Here is a 15,663-nt window from a genome sequence, read left to right on the forward strand (position 1 = left end):
TATTTTTCATATTGGGCATAAATGTATCAGAACTATCAGAAGTGGCACGTAAAATGAGCGATTGAATGCAAGAGTATGTTTCAAACACTGGAAGAGAAAAATCTGCCCCCCATGCTTTTATAAAAAGCAGAATGGAGAGGTGGTGGGAAGAATTAGGACAGGTGTCCATTTCTCTGCAGAAGGAGAGTTTGGTCAACTTCTGATCCGGTATTTCTTCAAGCTGCAGCTCTCTCAAGTGCAGGGTCCTCTTCAGGATGCCTGGAGCCTGGACAGAGCGGCTCCAAATGGCGGGCAGGCATCACGGAGGGCTGCCAGGCAGCTTGAGATGCCCCACTCCCACTCCCACCGGGACACCTGGGCTGCTCTTTGGCCCCGGGATAGCCCTCTGCTCCCACCCCTCGCTGAACCAACTAGTGGAAAGGATTTTCTTCCCCCTCTATCTGCTGTCTTTCTGCAAGTTTTTCCACAGGAAGGAGTGATCTACCCCAAATTCAGCCCTATTTCTGGGTAAGTTGTAGATTCCCTTTGCTTTAGAAGCAGCAGATGGGTTCTGCCAAAAGGGGTGGAAATAACTTGTTTCTCAAACTCGGTAGCTTAATGTTGCGGCTCAGTCTACTTTGGCACCAATTATTAGGTTTATTCGGTTATACTTAACCCACAAAGAATCCTCTGCTAATAGCAAGTAAATACCAGATGTTGCCATGAAACCCACTTGCCACATCTTTCACTCAGGATACCTGGGTTTATATTTTACATGACTAAATACTGATTCAAATTAAATAGATGATTTGGATAGCTATTTTGACAGTTATTTGTCAAAGATCTGGAGAACCACTTTTTGCTTCAAGTGAGAAGTAGAGGAGTCTCCCAAACATTAAAAAAAATACATAAGCTCTGTATTTGTAGTGGTATTTTGCTCAAACTGCAGAGTGTTAGTCTGGATTGCGATCACCTCTAAGTTTTGATCTGGTTAGTTCAGAAGTTCAATATACCAGGTATGTAAGAGCCGGTTGCAGCCTTTAGGTACAGATTTTGTTTCTGAAGATACTAAACATTAATGTATTCTTGATTTGGACCATGTATACAAAAAATTCCTTCTCTGAGAGATTGTCTGAAGTACGTAAATAAGAATATGTGTGTTCGTATTCATAGTAGGTGGCCAAAAGCAGTACATGCTATTTTAAAACCCATTTCCCATACTGAGCACACAGAAAGAGCATTTTTAAAGGATTGTTTAACAATTTGACAGTAAAAAATAGACCTTGAATGTTGAACTTCATTCTTACACCTCACCTATCAGGTTTATTTTTCCTTCAAATAATACATCTTTGCAATCATTTAGAGTTCATTTGTTTTCACACTGTGTAATTTATTGCTGTGATAGCTGTAACGTGATTTAGTATAATGGTAATTTGTAACACAACTAATATTTTTCTCAAGGTGTCAGGAAGAAAAGATTTTTGGCTGATGTGTGATCCTTACCACACATTGCTGAGACATTTAAAAGCAGAGAAGGGTATGTCTGAGGCTGGATTGAGTACAGATCTACTACCAGTTTGTAGCACAAATTAAATGTTGGTGAAATAAATTTCCAGTTATTCACCTCAAAGTTATAAAAAAACTGCTGAGGCCATAAACCAGAATGAAAAAATTCTGTTTATTTTGCTTAAAGTCTTGTTGCTTCTATTGCTAAGAGCCGTATTTATCTACCTAAGTAGATGGTCAGTCAGTGTATGTCTTTTCCCAGAGAATTAAAGCCATTATCTCTATTTGACTTGTTCTCAATTATAATTAAATGAAATATAAACAGATTTTGCTTTTGTTCTGAAAAATAAAAAAAAAAAAACTTACAGCAATGATGGCAAAGATGTTACAGAAACAAGTTGTAGCCCATGGAAAACCCAAGTTAACAGGTCTGATTCAAAAAGCATAGAAACTGATAGAAGTCTTTCCGTAAATGTCAATTGCCTTTTTATATTTAGGACCAGCTTCTTTAATGGTGAAAACTGTTGAGAATGTGAGTTTTGGATGCAGAATAGTAGCACTGAGTTACATTCCTAGAAAAATTTTGACATCTCTAATACAGAGATCCACAGGGGGATTAATCATGGTAGCAACCCAAGCCAAGCCTCGTATACAGAGGCAGAAGAGTACGGATTTACACCAGGTAGCGCTTATATTGTTTCGAATCTTTGATATTGCAAAACCTCGATGATGCAGGAAGACATCTATCTGAATGGACCACTCTACTCAGCCAGACATGTCAGCAGAATACCACTCTGAAAAGCAAAAGTGGTAAAGACTGTATAAGGTAATAGGGTTTTTCTGTGGCCATGGTTTAAGGACACAAGTCAGGCGAAGGTGTATAAGGAAAAGTAGCTTCTTCTTAGTTGATAAGAAAAGATTTAGTGCTTCTGAGCACTAATGCATGTTCCCGACTAGTAATTGATCCAATGAAACAAACTGCTCCTTCAAACAGACGTTATAAGTGCTGTGTAGACTGCTGCAGGTAGTTGTAAAATAATTCATTTGTTTGATGGACTAATTTTATACCCCAACCGATTTTTAAAAATAGACCACCTGTTAAAACCAAATGAGCATTTTCTTCTTACATGCAGTAGTTTTCCACTGAAAAGGAAGGAATGTCATTTTGGAGAAGAAAGAACTATAGAGAGACAAGTAATGTGAAGCCTTTAAAAAGAAAGAAACAAGTCTGGAAAAAAGATGACTTGGGATTATCCTCTTTCTGCTGAAAAGCTGATATTCTGAAACTGAGACTGCAGCTCTCCATTGCTGTTAAAATGCAGTGGAATGTTATGGATGCTATTCAGATTTTTATCTAATGAAGAGGCCTAAGTGAATACTTACTGGTTATTCAAAATACATATTGAACTGGATATCTGATTTTTCTTTATATCTATCTGGCAGGGACTAGTCCTTGCCTGGCTTCTAAAATACTAATGATCAAGTGAAAAATGTATTTAATCTTTGTTTTAGTTCCTTCCAAACTTAATACCTTTGTGACATGCTTTTGTAAAACAAATGGTTTTTATACTAGTGTTACCCTGATCTTCGCAAGCAAAACACAGCATTTTGCTTCTAAACTAACAACATTTAATGTGTTGTAAAGACTTCTAGTGTCACTGGACTTAGCTAAGTAATCATATAATAAAAGAAAAGATGTGTGTACTCTGAAGGTTACAGGAAGAAATTATGTGCATATTTGCCTTTTTTTAACTTTCCCTCCTTATTTCCTGCTTCGTATGCTAAAAAGACACATTATTAATTATTTGAATGAAGGAGGAAAAAAAATATTATTCTTACTTTCTCTTCCCTCCCTCTTCTACTATGAAAGCTAAACCACTGACACATTTTCCTTCTACTTTGTGGGTGTGCAAGAATTCGTGTGATTTAAGAGAAAAAACTTAAGATAAAAAGTCTTTTTTCTGAAAAGGTGTTTTCCCCTTGTTAATATTCATAAAAAGTAAACCTAGAAACATCCAACTTTCCAGCTGCTTATGCTTATTAGCAGCATTAGAATTCAGAGAACACTGAAAAATACAAATGTTCATTGAATCTGAACGTTCATTTAATTATGAAATCTACAAGGTAAACTGAGTCTTATACATTGATAATATCACTTAACAGTAATGAATTAGAGAAAGGTACAACTGATTTGAAATTGAAAGCAAGGCTATGAGAAGGGTCATACATTTTTAGTTGTTATTCTTAGACAATGCTGTACGACACGGAATGCTAATGCACACCAACCAGGCATTAGTTACACAGTCCGCTGTCTGGAGGCTGATGAAGAATAGAAACCACCTAATTTCTCCATGTGGAAAGAATTTTGCAGGGTGGTGTTGCCAGTGTGGAGGAGCAGGTGTGGCAGTCCTGCGATGGGAGCACATGGCTTTGCCCTTTCTTGGGGAGCCGCTTATTCTAACACCAGGCCCTCTGATAAACCACAAGTGTCTTGGCTAGGAGGGACAAGATGACTTCCAGTCCTCCTCTTCACTGGTTTGTTGCTATTCTTGACTATGTAAAAACCACTTATGCTTTAGGCTTCTCTGGCTATGGCTGCAATGTAACTGTTAGACTCGATTTTTTGCAGTGATGAAAGACCTTTTGTCTTGTGGAAGGCTCTATGCTGGATCTGCTACTAAAGACTTTGTAAACTGGAAAGAGTATGTGCTGTTACCAACACCCAGTACACTAGATTTAAACCAAACTTAAAAATACCTACTGTAAAGATATCCAGGAAGAACACATTGGAATATAGTTACTATTTCAGGTTGAGTCCTCTCTCTGAGGTGCATTCTAAAGCAAGTAGTGTTCCAGCTTGGGGTTTCAGCTCCAGGTAAAAATTATTTGAAATCGGGTGTCTTTCATACAGTACTTCCAGGTAGCACAACATTTTTCTACTTTTCTTAAAAGTATTTAGAATACATGTGTAATGAAAACTATATCTGTAGGTGAAAAGGAAAGGGATGATCTGGTTTTAGAGCGTCTGTCAGCTTCTAAGGAACAGCAGAACTTCTTTGAAACCATCTGGTAGGCACCAGCCCACACTGGGTTGGTTCCCTAGTGCAGGTTTCTGAGGCTATGCAGTGTCCTGTATTTGTCCAAAACTATTGTCCTGCGATAGGAATTCCAGAAAACTGCAGAGGACCTCCTGGAAGAGCAAGTTAACAGCAACGTGCTTGTAGGTTTACCAGAAACTAAACCTATCCATTTATAAAGGTGCAGGAAAATAATATTTTTTTTTCTGCAGCACCACAACAAGGAATCACACCAGCACGAAAGTTATATCAAACAATTTTTCTGCATAATGCTGCACTCACAATATGAAGTTACTAGGGTTTCCAGAATAATTTTACATGTCTGTAGGTAGCATTTTTTCAGGATGCTATGGAAGCAGTCACATGCATCAGAGAAATGGTGCTGACCAACTCCTCCATATCTCCTCTTCCCTCTGCCAGAAAAATCAAAATCCTAATTCAAGCCTTTTGATCCCACATACATTAATTTCTTTTTTCATGTCACACAACAGGGACCCCCTCCCCCCCCCCCCCCCCCCCCAAGTATAAGCCACAGGTAAAGAAATGCAATTGAACAGATGTCACTGGATTCTGTAGGCAAATTATCAGGACTTGGGATTCCCTTTAATGACTGCAGTGAGGATTTTCACTAGCTCCTTCACTACTAGACACAGAAAAAAAAGTATCAACAGGCACCCACTGGAAGGCACTGAATGTGGTTAGGATAGTAAGTCGGAACAGAACTCACACAACTATTTATCCTCTGGGTAATGTCCCCCTGCCCATATCACAGCCTTGCCTGCTATTCTTCCTCCCATAACACAGCAATAATTTCTATCAAATCTTCCAGGTTTTTGTACGTGGCACTTAGCATTTTTTCCATTGAAAAAGCCCTGAATAGAATGACTGGAGGGGGATGGGGAGGCAGTGACTGAGAGAAAGAGTTATATTAATATTACTAATGATGAAGGATTAATACTAGAGTGGTTTGGGAAATGTTCAGAATTTCAGATTTCAAACTATGTTTAGTTTCTTCTCATCCTCCTTTTTTTTTCTTTCGCAAAAGGTAATTTCTTATTTGTTTGTAGCTCTAGTCTCTGTTCCAGTATCTGCTGATGACATTTGGCTAAGTCTGAGCTGCCATTCTCACTCTGTATGCTAGTTTATTGAAGTCAGTAAAGCTGGCATTTAAAATCTGGTTCAGTTTAAAATAATTAACCTCAAGAATTTTTCCTTATTAGTTGACTTACATAGAGATTTGTTTTCCAGTTGATCACAATCACAGAAGCAACATAAAATTTGTTTTAAATTTCAGATTGTCTGTAGTTGTTGCAATGACTAATGCTTATTTTTAAAACTTTCTAGAATCTAACAAAATAATTAAAAGCAATATGCAGGATGCATTTTGGGGGTCAAAGAGGGAAAGCATTTTCTTTTTGCTGTTCAGTCAAGGAGAAGATTCAAGTCTGGCATCACAGGTGAAGGGCAAAGCCAGAGAGGAAGTTATCTTAAATTACTTCCTTGCAGGCACTTCATATGATCACTCAAAAATACCATTTTATGCTGGAACTGAAGAACCAGGCAGATTTCTTTTTTAAAAAAATAAACTGATTTTAAAATATGAACCTTTATTTGAATGCAATTGTGAGATATATGTGAAGGTGGTAATTTTTCTGAACAATAAATACATATTCAGCATGATTTCAATCCTTTAACACAGATTTTATGCTCTGGCAGTCTGGAAAGCAGAGCTCCCTAATCACAGCACAGGTATATCAAAAGTGGTTTCCTCCAATGCCCCACTAATTTGCCTTAAGAGCCATTTTTAACTCTGTCTCATTGCTCATGATTCTTAGTTTTTTCTGTTTGGCTATCAACGGAGTAAACACAGTTGTGTCCTAGGAATGGCACTGACATGTCTAAGTCCTTTGCTGTGTTTCCTATTGAACATATGTTCAGACAGAAATGTCTAAGTCACTACTGAGCCACCTTAATTGCAAGTAATAGAGGTTAGTAAGGATTAATCAGTCTTTTCAGCCAAGCAGCTCTTCCAGCAAGAAGTCTGCTCAGACTTCAGCTGAAATAAAATTTATTCATCTCTCCTAAATGATCAGGAAAATGTCATCTGGTAATTACTTTTAATGAACAGGACACCAACAGAAGATATATTTTTCCTAATGCTGTCAGTTTCTGGATGAAATTATCTTCTTTCAGTTCTTGTAGGGTATAACATGTCTTACTGGAACACACAATACCTACCACTTTACCAACCTTCAGTTTCATTATGAGTTTTGATTTGCGTGAAACAAAAAATTGAATGCAAAATAAATACAAAAAGCAATGGTCCTGCTGAAAACTAATTAGTCCCCATTTTTAAGTGACACTAGACTGTCATTTAAAAACTGATCTGTTTTGGAGTCTTTACATGAAAAGTCTCCCATACAATCCTCTTCTCCCTTGGCTCTTCTCCAAGCTTACACGCCCATTTTGCCTGGTACTTTCTTTTTGAGGTACATGTTGCTTTACACGTGCAGTGCCCTGAAGGTGCAATTAACTGCTAATGGTGTAGGAGGGTGCCAGTGGGCTGGCCTGAAGAACGAAGGCTGAAGGTGGCCCTTAGCTACCCTTTAAGACAACAAACAGGTGGGAGGAGACCAGACCATCTCTCTGGCCTCCACAGAGGTGATAACGACACTGGGACTGCAGTAGGAAGGAAAGATCAATCTATTTCCTTTTTAAAGGTCATGAATGCCAGTGAAAGGTTTACTTTCAAAACAACAACCCAAGCAGGACAGCATGAGGGTTATGGAAGGGCATACTTTTTTGATCATTCTAATTTTGGGTGTTCTGCATAGCTCTGTTATTTGTTTTAAAATAGTACTACTGTACAGCTCAAAACCCCTCTGTCTCCACTTCACTCTGTCAGGTATAATGATTGTGCTTTGTAGGTGGAAAGATTATGTCCAAAGTGTTCTTTCAAGGACTCCACACTCTATTCAATATTACTATTTTACCACCAGATCCTTCTTTATATTATTTATTTGTTCTTCTGTTCACCCGGTCTCTTATGATACCTGTATGGTGAGAAAAAAAACAAACTTAAAACTGCATTAGCGTTATTTGATAATTTTCCAGAGGAAAAACTATTTAATACATAGGATTCCTACGGTGCCAAAAATGTACTATTTTAATTTGCAATGGCAGATATGGAAGTAGACAGGAAACAGGGATGGAGTGATAGGACTTCTATAAACACTGATTAAAATGACTCCACACACTTTATAAAGTCAGGGCCAGATCCATCATTCCAGCCTTTGACATGAGAGCTCCTTATCCACTTAAGAAAAGGAAGAAATTTGTCTTATTGGCATCAACTCATAACAGCCAAATCCCAAATCTTGTTCTCAGCTACACCCCAGATTTTCCATAATGATTTCAGTACAACATGCATGATGCCAGGGAGAGAATTAGGATGGTTACTTAGGATGAATTACTGCCATTGTTTAACTGAGTAATTAACTGACCTGGCCAACCCAACATTAATTCCAATAACTAGTGAGGGCAAGATCAAACTGTATTTCCACCCAGTCTGCTGGCACCAGTTAAGCTTTGCACATTCAAAGCTCTGCTACTGTATGTGCTCCCAATGTCACCATCATGGCCAGTCTGGTCTTGTCAGCCCTGAACTCTGGGCAGGATCCGGAAACTCAGTATACCTATGCCCAAATGCTCTTGGAGACCCAGTCCTATAAGAATATTTATATGAAACTGAATATACACGGATGACATCAAATTCAGTGCAAAATACAACAGCCACAAAGTGGGAGGCTTTGCTTCGTTTCCTTCCTCCCCCCTGAGGAGTTTGGAGTCACATCTCAAGCCTCTTAATGGAGTGCCCTAACTAGAGCCTGTGAGGGTAACCCTGATCTCCTTTGGCTGGAGCTGGGCCATTACACAGACAGAAATGCAAGTGCCAAGGGGCAGGGAGCTGAGAGAACTCACCTGGGGTAGTCAGGGACTGCAGTCTCCATCCCTCTAGAGATGGGTCTGGGGTCCCCTCTAGGTGTCACTTCTCCAGGTTTTTTGAAAGTTAAAGGCACTTCACCCAACTGAGTGATTGCATTTATGGTTAGGCTACAGTGTCAGGCTCCTTTCAGTTCATTCTGCCTTGTAACCCCTTCTCTGCAGTACCAAAGCTCCAGAAGAAGGGAGTGAGGGTCCAGTATGGGTAAGTGCAATTTGTTAAGGTACATCCTTAGCCTAAATTCAGACCTGTACTCATTTCCTGGACAATAGCTCTCAGCACTCAGCCTTGCATTTTGGTTTTCTTTTCAAAACAGGTGAAACTAGTCTGTGGTATCTAAGACAATTTCTTCTTGACATGAACACAGGAGTGCCTTCAAAAGCAGCCCAGTGCCACACACTGGTTAGCCTGCTTGAGGCAACAGTTCACCACTGTGTATCCTCCAAACTTCTATTCAGAAGATGAATGTATTTTGCCTTCCTGTTTTGGTGAAAAAGAAAGAAAAAAAGAGAGGCATTGTACATAATAGAAGTGTTTCAGGGAGAGGTAGATTGACAAGAGTATATATGGGCATCTCTCCTCCTGCACAGTGCAGCTCTCACTGCCCTGACTCCTCTCTAAACCTCTGGAGGTTACAAGACCATCCATCAAAGCACTCAGATATATCTCACTTCCCCAGGACACAGTACCCATCTCCGTATGCCCCTCAGCCCACAAGAAATAGTTGTCTTTGGATTTTTATATTAAATAACTTGTATCCACATCCATCCTTCATGCAATAAGAAAAGAATCAGAATGCAACATCTTTGGATCAGGAAAGCTCTGAGCCACAGGCAGCTGAGGCCTGAAGACAATGCTGGAAAATTGTCATAATTCTCTCCCCTGTTTCTTATATTCTTCACAAGACCAGTTATCTTGGGTTAGCTACACTACTAGCCTGAGCTGATATGGCTGGGTTTATATCCTCCTGTACCTCACCAGCAGCTGTTTCAGGCTACACTTAGCAGGTTTCTGTGGAAGGAAGGAGAAAGGCAACAAGTTGGGCCAGAGTCCACCCTGCTGTGGGCAGAGATGAGGCAGGGCTGTGCTGTAGACCCAGAGGTAGAGATCTGCCAGCAAACAGCTCTTGCCTCTCCCCTTCTCCCCCACCCGAAAGTAGCCTTGAATTCCCTGTTGGTACCAGAGAATCAGGCAGGTGGAGGTGCTCAGCTGAGGACATATGTCTTTGTCCCCCTACACACTTTTAGACCAGATAATTTGCTGTGCCTTGCAGGCTCCCACCATATGTAGCTGTGGTTTGGGGTGACTTTGTGTAAACATATAACACTTCAGAGCCTGTGGACTTAACATCCACTTTGTTATCCAGGTTGTCTATGTGTTACTGACCATTTTAGCAGATAGAATAGAGAAGCAGAGAGGGAGTGAACCACAGATGGAATAGAGAAGTGAAGAGGGAAGGAAACATAAGAGAAGAACTAAGAAAACTCATAAAGAGGAAGACAAAAGAAAAAAAAAAAAAAAAGGAGAAAGGAGGATAAGAAAAAGAGAAATAAAGAGCCGAAACAGCAGCAAGCCTAAACTGTACTCAAAGGGCACTTTGTATGTACATTGAAATGACTAGAGGTGGTCCATAAGCCTTAAGTCCTGCTAAGGTAATTGCCAGTAAGGGCCTACTGCAGATGTTCAGTGGTTAACCCAACCATACTGCTCTGTGACCTCCACCCACTGTCCTGTGAGAGTGAGCTAAGCTAAGGACAGAGTACACATAAAGGCAACAAGAGGGACAGCAAACCATTTTGCTAAAATGAGAACACAGCATATCTACAGCTACCTTACTACAGCACCAATTTTTTTTTAATCTAATCAATGCCACCACTGAAAAGTTTATGCCATAAACCACTCTATAAGCACATCTGATGCCACAAACAATGCCCCAGCTTTGGCAGGGTGGGTGGTGGGACTGCTCCAGACTTTCAGTGGAAGAAAACTCAGAATCTAATTCAATAATTATCAAAACAAAAATGATCTGTAAGCTCTGGAAAAGTGAATGTGCATTCATTTTGATACTATTTTAAGCATTTTCTATATTACAAGAAATACCAAAGTAACTGTGTAAAAGTGCTCATAGTGTCTTGCTCTCTGAAAACTGAGTACAAAATCAAGTTACACATACATCCAAGATGATTCCAAAAGCCACTCTATAGGCAGTGTAGGCAAGTGTGTATGTTTCCTAAAATTCTGTATTTCCCAGCTAAAATAAAACAAAAATTATGTAAGTTAAAATGTTAAAATTTGGGAATAACAGACAATGCACAGAGGGTATTTCTATTGCACAGTTTTCTGAAAGACGATCCATTTCTTTGTATTGGTGTCATCTCCCAGACAATATTAATGCAGCTAGACTGCATTGAAAGCCCTCAGAGCAGAAGAAATATCTGAAATGATGAAACCTCAAACATGAAGCAAGGAAGACATGCCAAAACAGAGTCAATGAAGGAAAAAGAAATAAAGAAAAAAAAAGATATCTTTGAAAGTTCATTGCTTGTTGCATCTGTTTACTGTGTCATGTTAAGCTGTTTAAACATGTCAGATTTTTTAATCAGTTAAGTTTCTCAGGTGTGTGATTGCATGATTTCCATTAAGTTTGTCTCCAAAGATTACCATCTGTTAACATATTGCCTCTGGATATGTTATTTTTGTCCATATGTATACAATACATTTGTCAAAATGATCAAATTTTGATCATGGCATAGCTGGGTTCATACCTCATTGGACAACAGAACCCATAACAAACAACAAGGAAAATTGTGAAGGATTAGTTTCAGAGTTCATTGGAAGTCTTTCCATAAGCCTTAGTGAGCTCTGATTATGCCCTAGGAAGAGTTACCAAAGTTATCGGTTTTCCTTTACCAGCATTTGCTGAGAAAAAAAACACATTTGCTGATGGAAAGAAGAAGTTTTATCCTGAAGCCTGATACCAGCAGATGAAGGTAATTTCCCAGGGAGAAGTGAAAAGACACCGAGCTCCTTAGTACTATCATACTCATGTAGGAAGAAAAAACCTGACCTGGTCCACTTCTCATTTTCAGTCATTCCAGATCATTTTCATGAACAATTGTTTACTTGTTTCCAGTTGTATTAATGATGGTAATCCAATGGGGTAGAGAAATATTTATGGCAATATCTTTATCTTGATAGTGTTCTTCATTTAAGCAGACATATCTGTCTTATAAAAGGCACAAGAAGTTGTATCTTGATTAACTGTTATCTCAAGACAATTAAGCTGATGGTTAAATCATGGACTTCATTTGACACCAGGTCTACATGCATGTGAGAGAGGGAAAACAAGTGTTTGTAGAAGTGGTATTGGAACAGATTTAACTAAACTCCACAACAGCTATTATTCCCAGCTCAGGCCTCTTTTTTTAAGGCTTCCCCAACATTGGTGTCTTCCTAATCAGTACCTGCAGTCATTGATTTTGGATACTTTCCCTAAATCCATGTTTATTTTTGCAAGGTAGTCCAAATTTCTGTCTTTTTCCAGATCCACACTGTGGCAGAGAAAGTGTTTTCTATTTAAAATGCAAACCATCTTTTAGGTTAGCTTCAAATAATGTAGCATAAGGACATCCAGGCTGATTTGGGTCTATTAACGTATACTCAGTTTATATATAACATGTACTCAGTTTATATACTCAGCTTGAGTATATTAACATACACTCAATATACGTTAATAGAGTCCATTTTTCAAATTTGTGTGCTTGAAATGTGGATATTTATGCCTGGAGAACATGGATGGAAAACACACATTGCATGGACTTCTCTAAAGAATAAGAGTGTAGGGCTGAACTGATTTTAGAGAAGTTCTGGTATGAGTTTGAATGTGGTCTCTTACCTTCTGCCCTTCTCTAATGACTATAGTCACTCACGCCTAGAGTAAACAAAATACCTTGATTTGAAAAAGCTATACAAGTAATCTGTTATTGAATAACAATGGCAGTTTGAGCCAACACCTAGTGAACCTAGTATTGAAATAACTTTAAATATTTTGAGCATATTTAGAATTTCTGCATCATTCACCAAGGCAGCACCTACAAACAAAAATCTGACTGTACAAATGACAAGCAGGTGCATGGATTTTACAGATATGGAGCATAGTTATCATCTAGTCCAACTCTGTATTCAAGACAGACCCTAAAACCAGCAAAACAGACAAGATACCCTTGAAAATTACAGGTTAAAAACATCCACATGATTGTTTTCCAACTTTCCAAAATTATGAAATTCCCAATAGAAAAGCAAATGAGGAACAGCAACATTATTGCACAACTTCACTCACACACTAGAGACAGCAGAAAAGAAGTGGAAGGGGAGGAAAAAAGGAACTTATGGAGGGTTCATTCTGCCATTGAAGGAAACTAGCAGGGAAAATCATAAGGAGAGATCAGATGTGTACTAAATGAAAATACTTGATTGCCAGTAATGGATACATTCATGTTTGTACAGGTATTTCTGGCATTTTCAAAGTCTGACAAATAACTCAAAGCAGTTTAGATTCAGTAGGGAATACTGCTTTGCTGCTGAAATGAGACGAATTCATCAGAGTAAAGTCCCTTTGGTCAGATCCTGAGACTGATGTGAGTTTTGCATAAATAGCAAATGAGTGGAAAACTTAAGTAGTGAATTTGGTGCTTAGTTCAACAGCTGTATGACTGAATAAATTTAAAACAAAACCTATTTGGAAGTGTGAACTGAATGAAGGAGAGGCCATTAAAGGAGATCCTATTAAGATAATGATAACCATCTCTATAATATCAGTTTATAAAAGTCAGCAATTGAAAAAAAAACCCAGCTGATTGTTCAATAAGGTTGAAGCTCTCCGGTTGCTCAACTTTGCCTCAAGAAACATAATACTGCATCATTTGTCACTGATCCTCACCATGTCCAACACGGAAATAGCTGTTAAATTTCATTCTTTCCTTATAGATGCCAATATTTCAGGCCCCAAGAGGAGAGCAGAACTGCACTCTTATAGGGCGCAGTTTCTACAGCCATACATGTGCAATTAAATGTGGAATTTCTCTTCCAGCTAAGAGAAGCTGTTCAGCCTATTCAGACACCTTTAGACTTCCTACACTTTCCTCTGTTTCATATTCTGAAATAACAAATACAAGTGTAAACCTCCTAATAATGTAGCCCATTTCTCTTTGTCAGAGGGTACATATTTCTGGTTTTACCATTGTGTTGCCTAAGAGCAAAATCAGAACACTAGTAGTAAGTGTTTAAGCCTGAGAAACTTCATAACCTCACATTTTTATGGCTGGGCTTATTATTAGTCTATAGATGGAAGGCACTTTCATACAGGAAGCAGATTCTGGGTTCTACTGAAGTCTAAAGAAAATTTGCTGTTGACTTCAGTGCAGAATATTAACTGGAGACTGTAACAATGCATATGCTCGTATAGTGAATAACATGATTTACATACTTTAAAAAATCCTTTGTAGAAATATGGTGAGTGGAAATAAGAAAGTAAATGGTGATTCATATTTGTATTTAACTCTCTTCCTCTTTCATGGAAGTTAACAACATCATTGCTGCTGTATAGATACTTTATTTTGGAAATACTTCAACAACTATCTGAACTCACTGTAGCCTTTCTTTTCTTTTTTTTGAAAGGGCAGGGAGAGAGCTTATTTGTAGTTCTATTTTTCAGAATAGTGTATTTCCAAATACACTTATTTACATAAAGAAAGAAACTGTGAGGATGCTCATCTGTGCTGAAGAATTTAGCTTTTTAATAAGCTCTGGAGTACTCGGTTTACAGGTTTTTTTATGTTTAAGTGCCAATACAGCATGGAAAACACTGTCTCAGTGAGCTTCCAGACCAAGTTTTCAAAACTGAGCAGCTGAAATACTACTGATAAAAGCTAGAATTTTTAGTGTCTATCCAGGTTTAAACTAAACTCGATGTTTAGAATCACACACCGTTGTGCTACATAACATTTTAAATACTAAGTACTGAAAAAAGAAGTTTTAAAGTGCTTATATAGCAAATCAGAAAGGTCCCTAGGAAATATTTACAACAAAAATTTTTCAATTCATCGCCCCCGCCCCGCTGCCCCCCACCTCCTTATTTATTGTTAAGTATTAAAATGAGGTCAGCTACTCCAGAGTCAGATAGAACAAAATTATTGGGGAACTGTACTATTAAAAACTTTGAAGTTCTCTACTGAATTTATTTAAAGAAGAAGGGACTGCTCCTTAACTATTTCTTGCATGGTGGTCAGATCGGTAGTCTCTTCTGTGGTTTCCTCAGGACTCACAATTTTATGGAATTAAGTTCTGGTCAAGGTGAAGATCATGCCTCTATTCAAATTAGCAAGGGTTTGCTACCAACTTGAAAGGAGATGAGAAAAGAAGCTACATTTAATCTTTCCTCAATTAATTTCTACATCATGGAGTTTGGCAGATTGAAGGGGGGGAAAAAAAGCACCAAGCTGATCCTTATTTCAACTGCAAATCCATACTTTCCCTCTCCTTTTGGGTGCCTTTTGTTGGATTATATAGCACCTCTCTGATTGTGCTGGTCACTGACTGGTTAAACACTTTCCCTCCTAGGCTTGGTCCCATGATGTGTGTAGCCGTGGACAGTGGAATAAACCCATACAGTCTGTGAAAGCAGCCAAAGGTTAGTAGTGCAAGGAAATGATTCCTTTTTAGTAATTTCAAGCAGTTCTACAGCCTCAGCCATAACTCCGTGTTTCAGAAAGATTGAGATTTTGCATAAAACAGGCTGTGGAAGAAGGGAGTAACCAGCAGCCAAGAGACAAGAGAGCAATTGGACACAACTCACTGTCACTTCTGTGTATTTTTGGCAGCATTTCAATAACATAACAAAAGCAGTAAATAGCATAGCTGGGTTCTCAATTGCTATGGGCTTTCTGAATCATTTTATACCCATATTGCTGGGAAATAGTCAGATACGCAAGATGAAAGACATTTGAGGGACAGGCCTGTTCTTTGAAGGGAAGACTTTAGTCTACAGGTATATTTTATGTTCAAATTGTGTGAGTTTAACTTGGCTTAAAATGAACTTTG

At 38.5% G+C, this 15,663-nt stretch overlaps 1 protein-coding gene across 1 annotated transcript in view; it reads left to right on the forward strand.

Annotated features, from left to right (window-relative positions):
- The first annotated feature begins 254 nt into the window (after positions 1-254).
- Positions 255-15,663, forward strand: part of ZNF366 (zinc finger protein 366) — a 32,590-nt gene continuing 17,181 nt past the window's right edge. Inside the window, 4 exon segments of the mRNA XM_075727055.1 lie at positions 255-429; positions 432-464; positions 467-507; positions 9,590-9,603. Of these exon segments, the coding sequence (XP_075583170.1) occupies positions 255-429; positions 432-464; positions 467-507; positions 9,590-9,603 (263 nt within the window).

Source organism: Pelecanus crispus, chromosome Z (assembly GCF_030463565.1).
Source record: "Pelecanus crispus isolate bPelCri1 chromosome Z, bPelCri1.pri, whole genome shotgun sequence".
Lineage (NCBI taxonomy): Eukaryota > Metazoa > Chordata > Aves > Pelecaniformes > Pelecanidae > Pelecanus > Pelecanus crispus.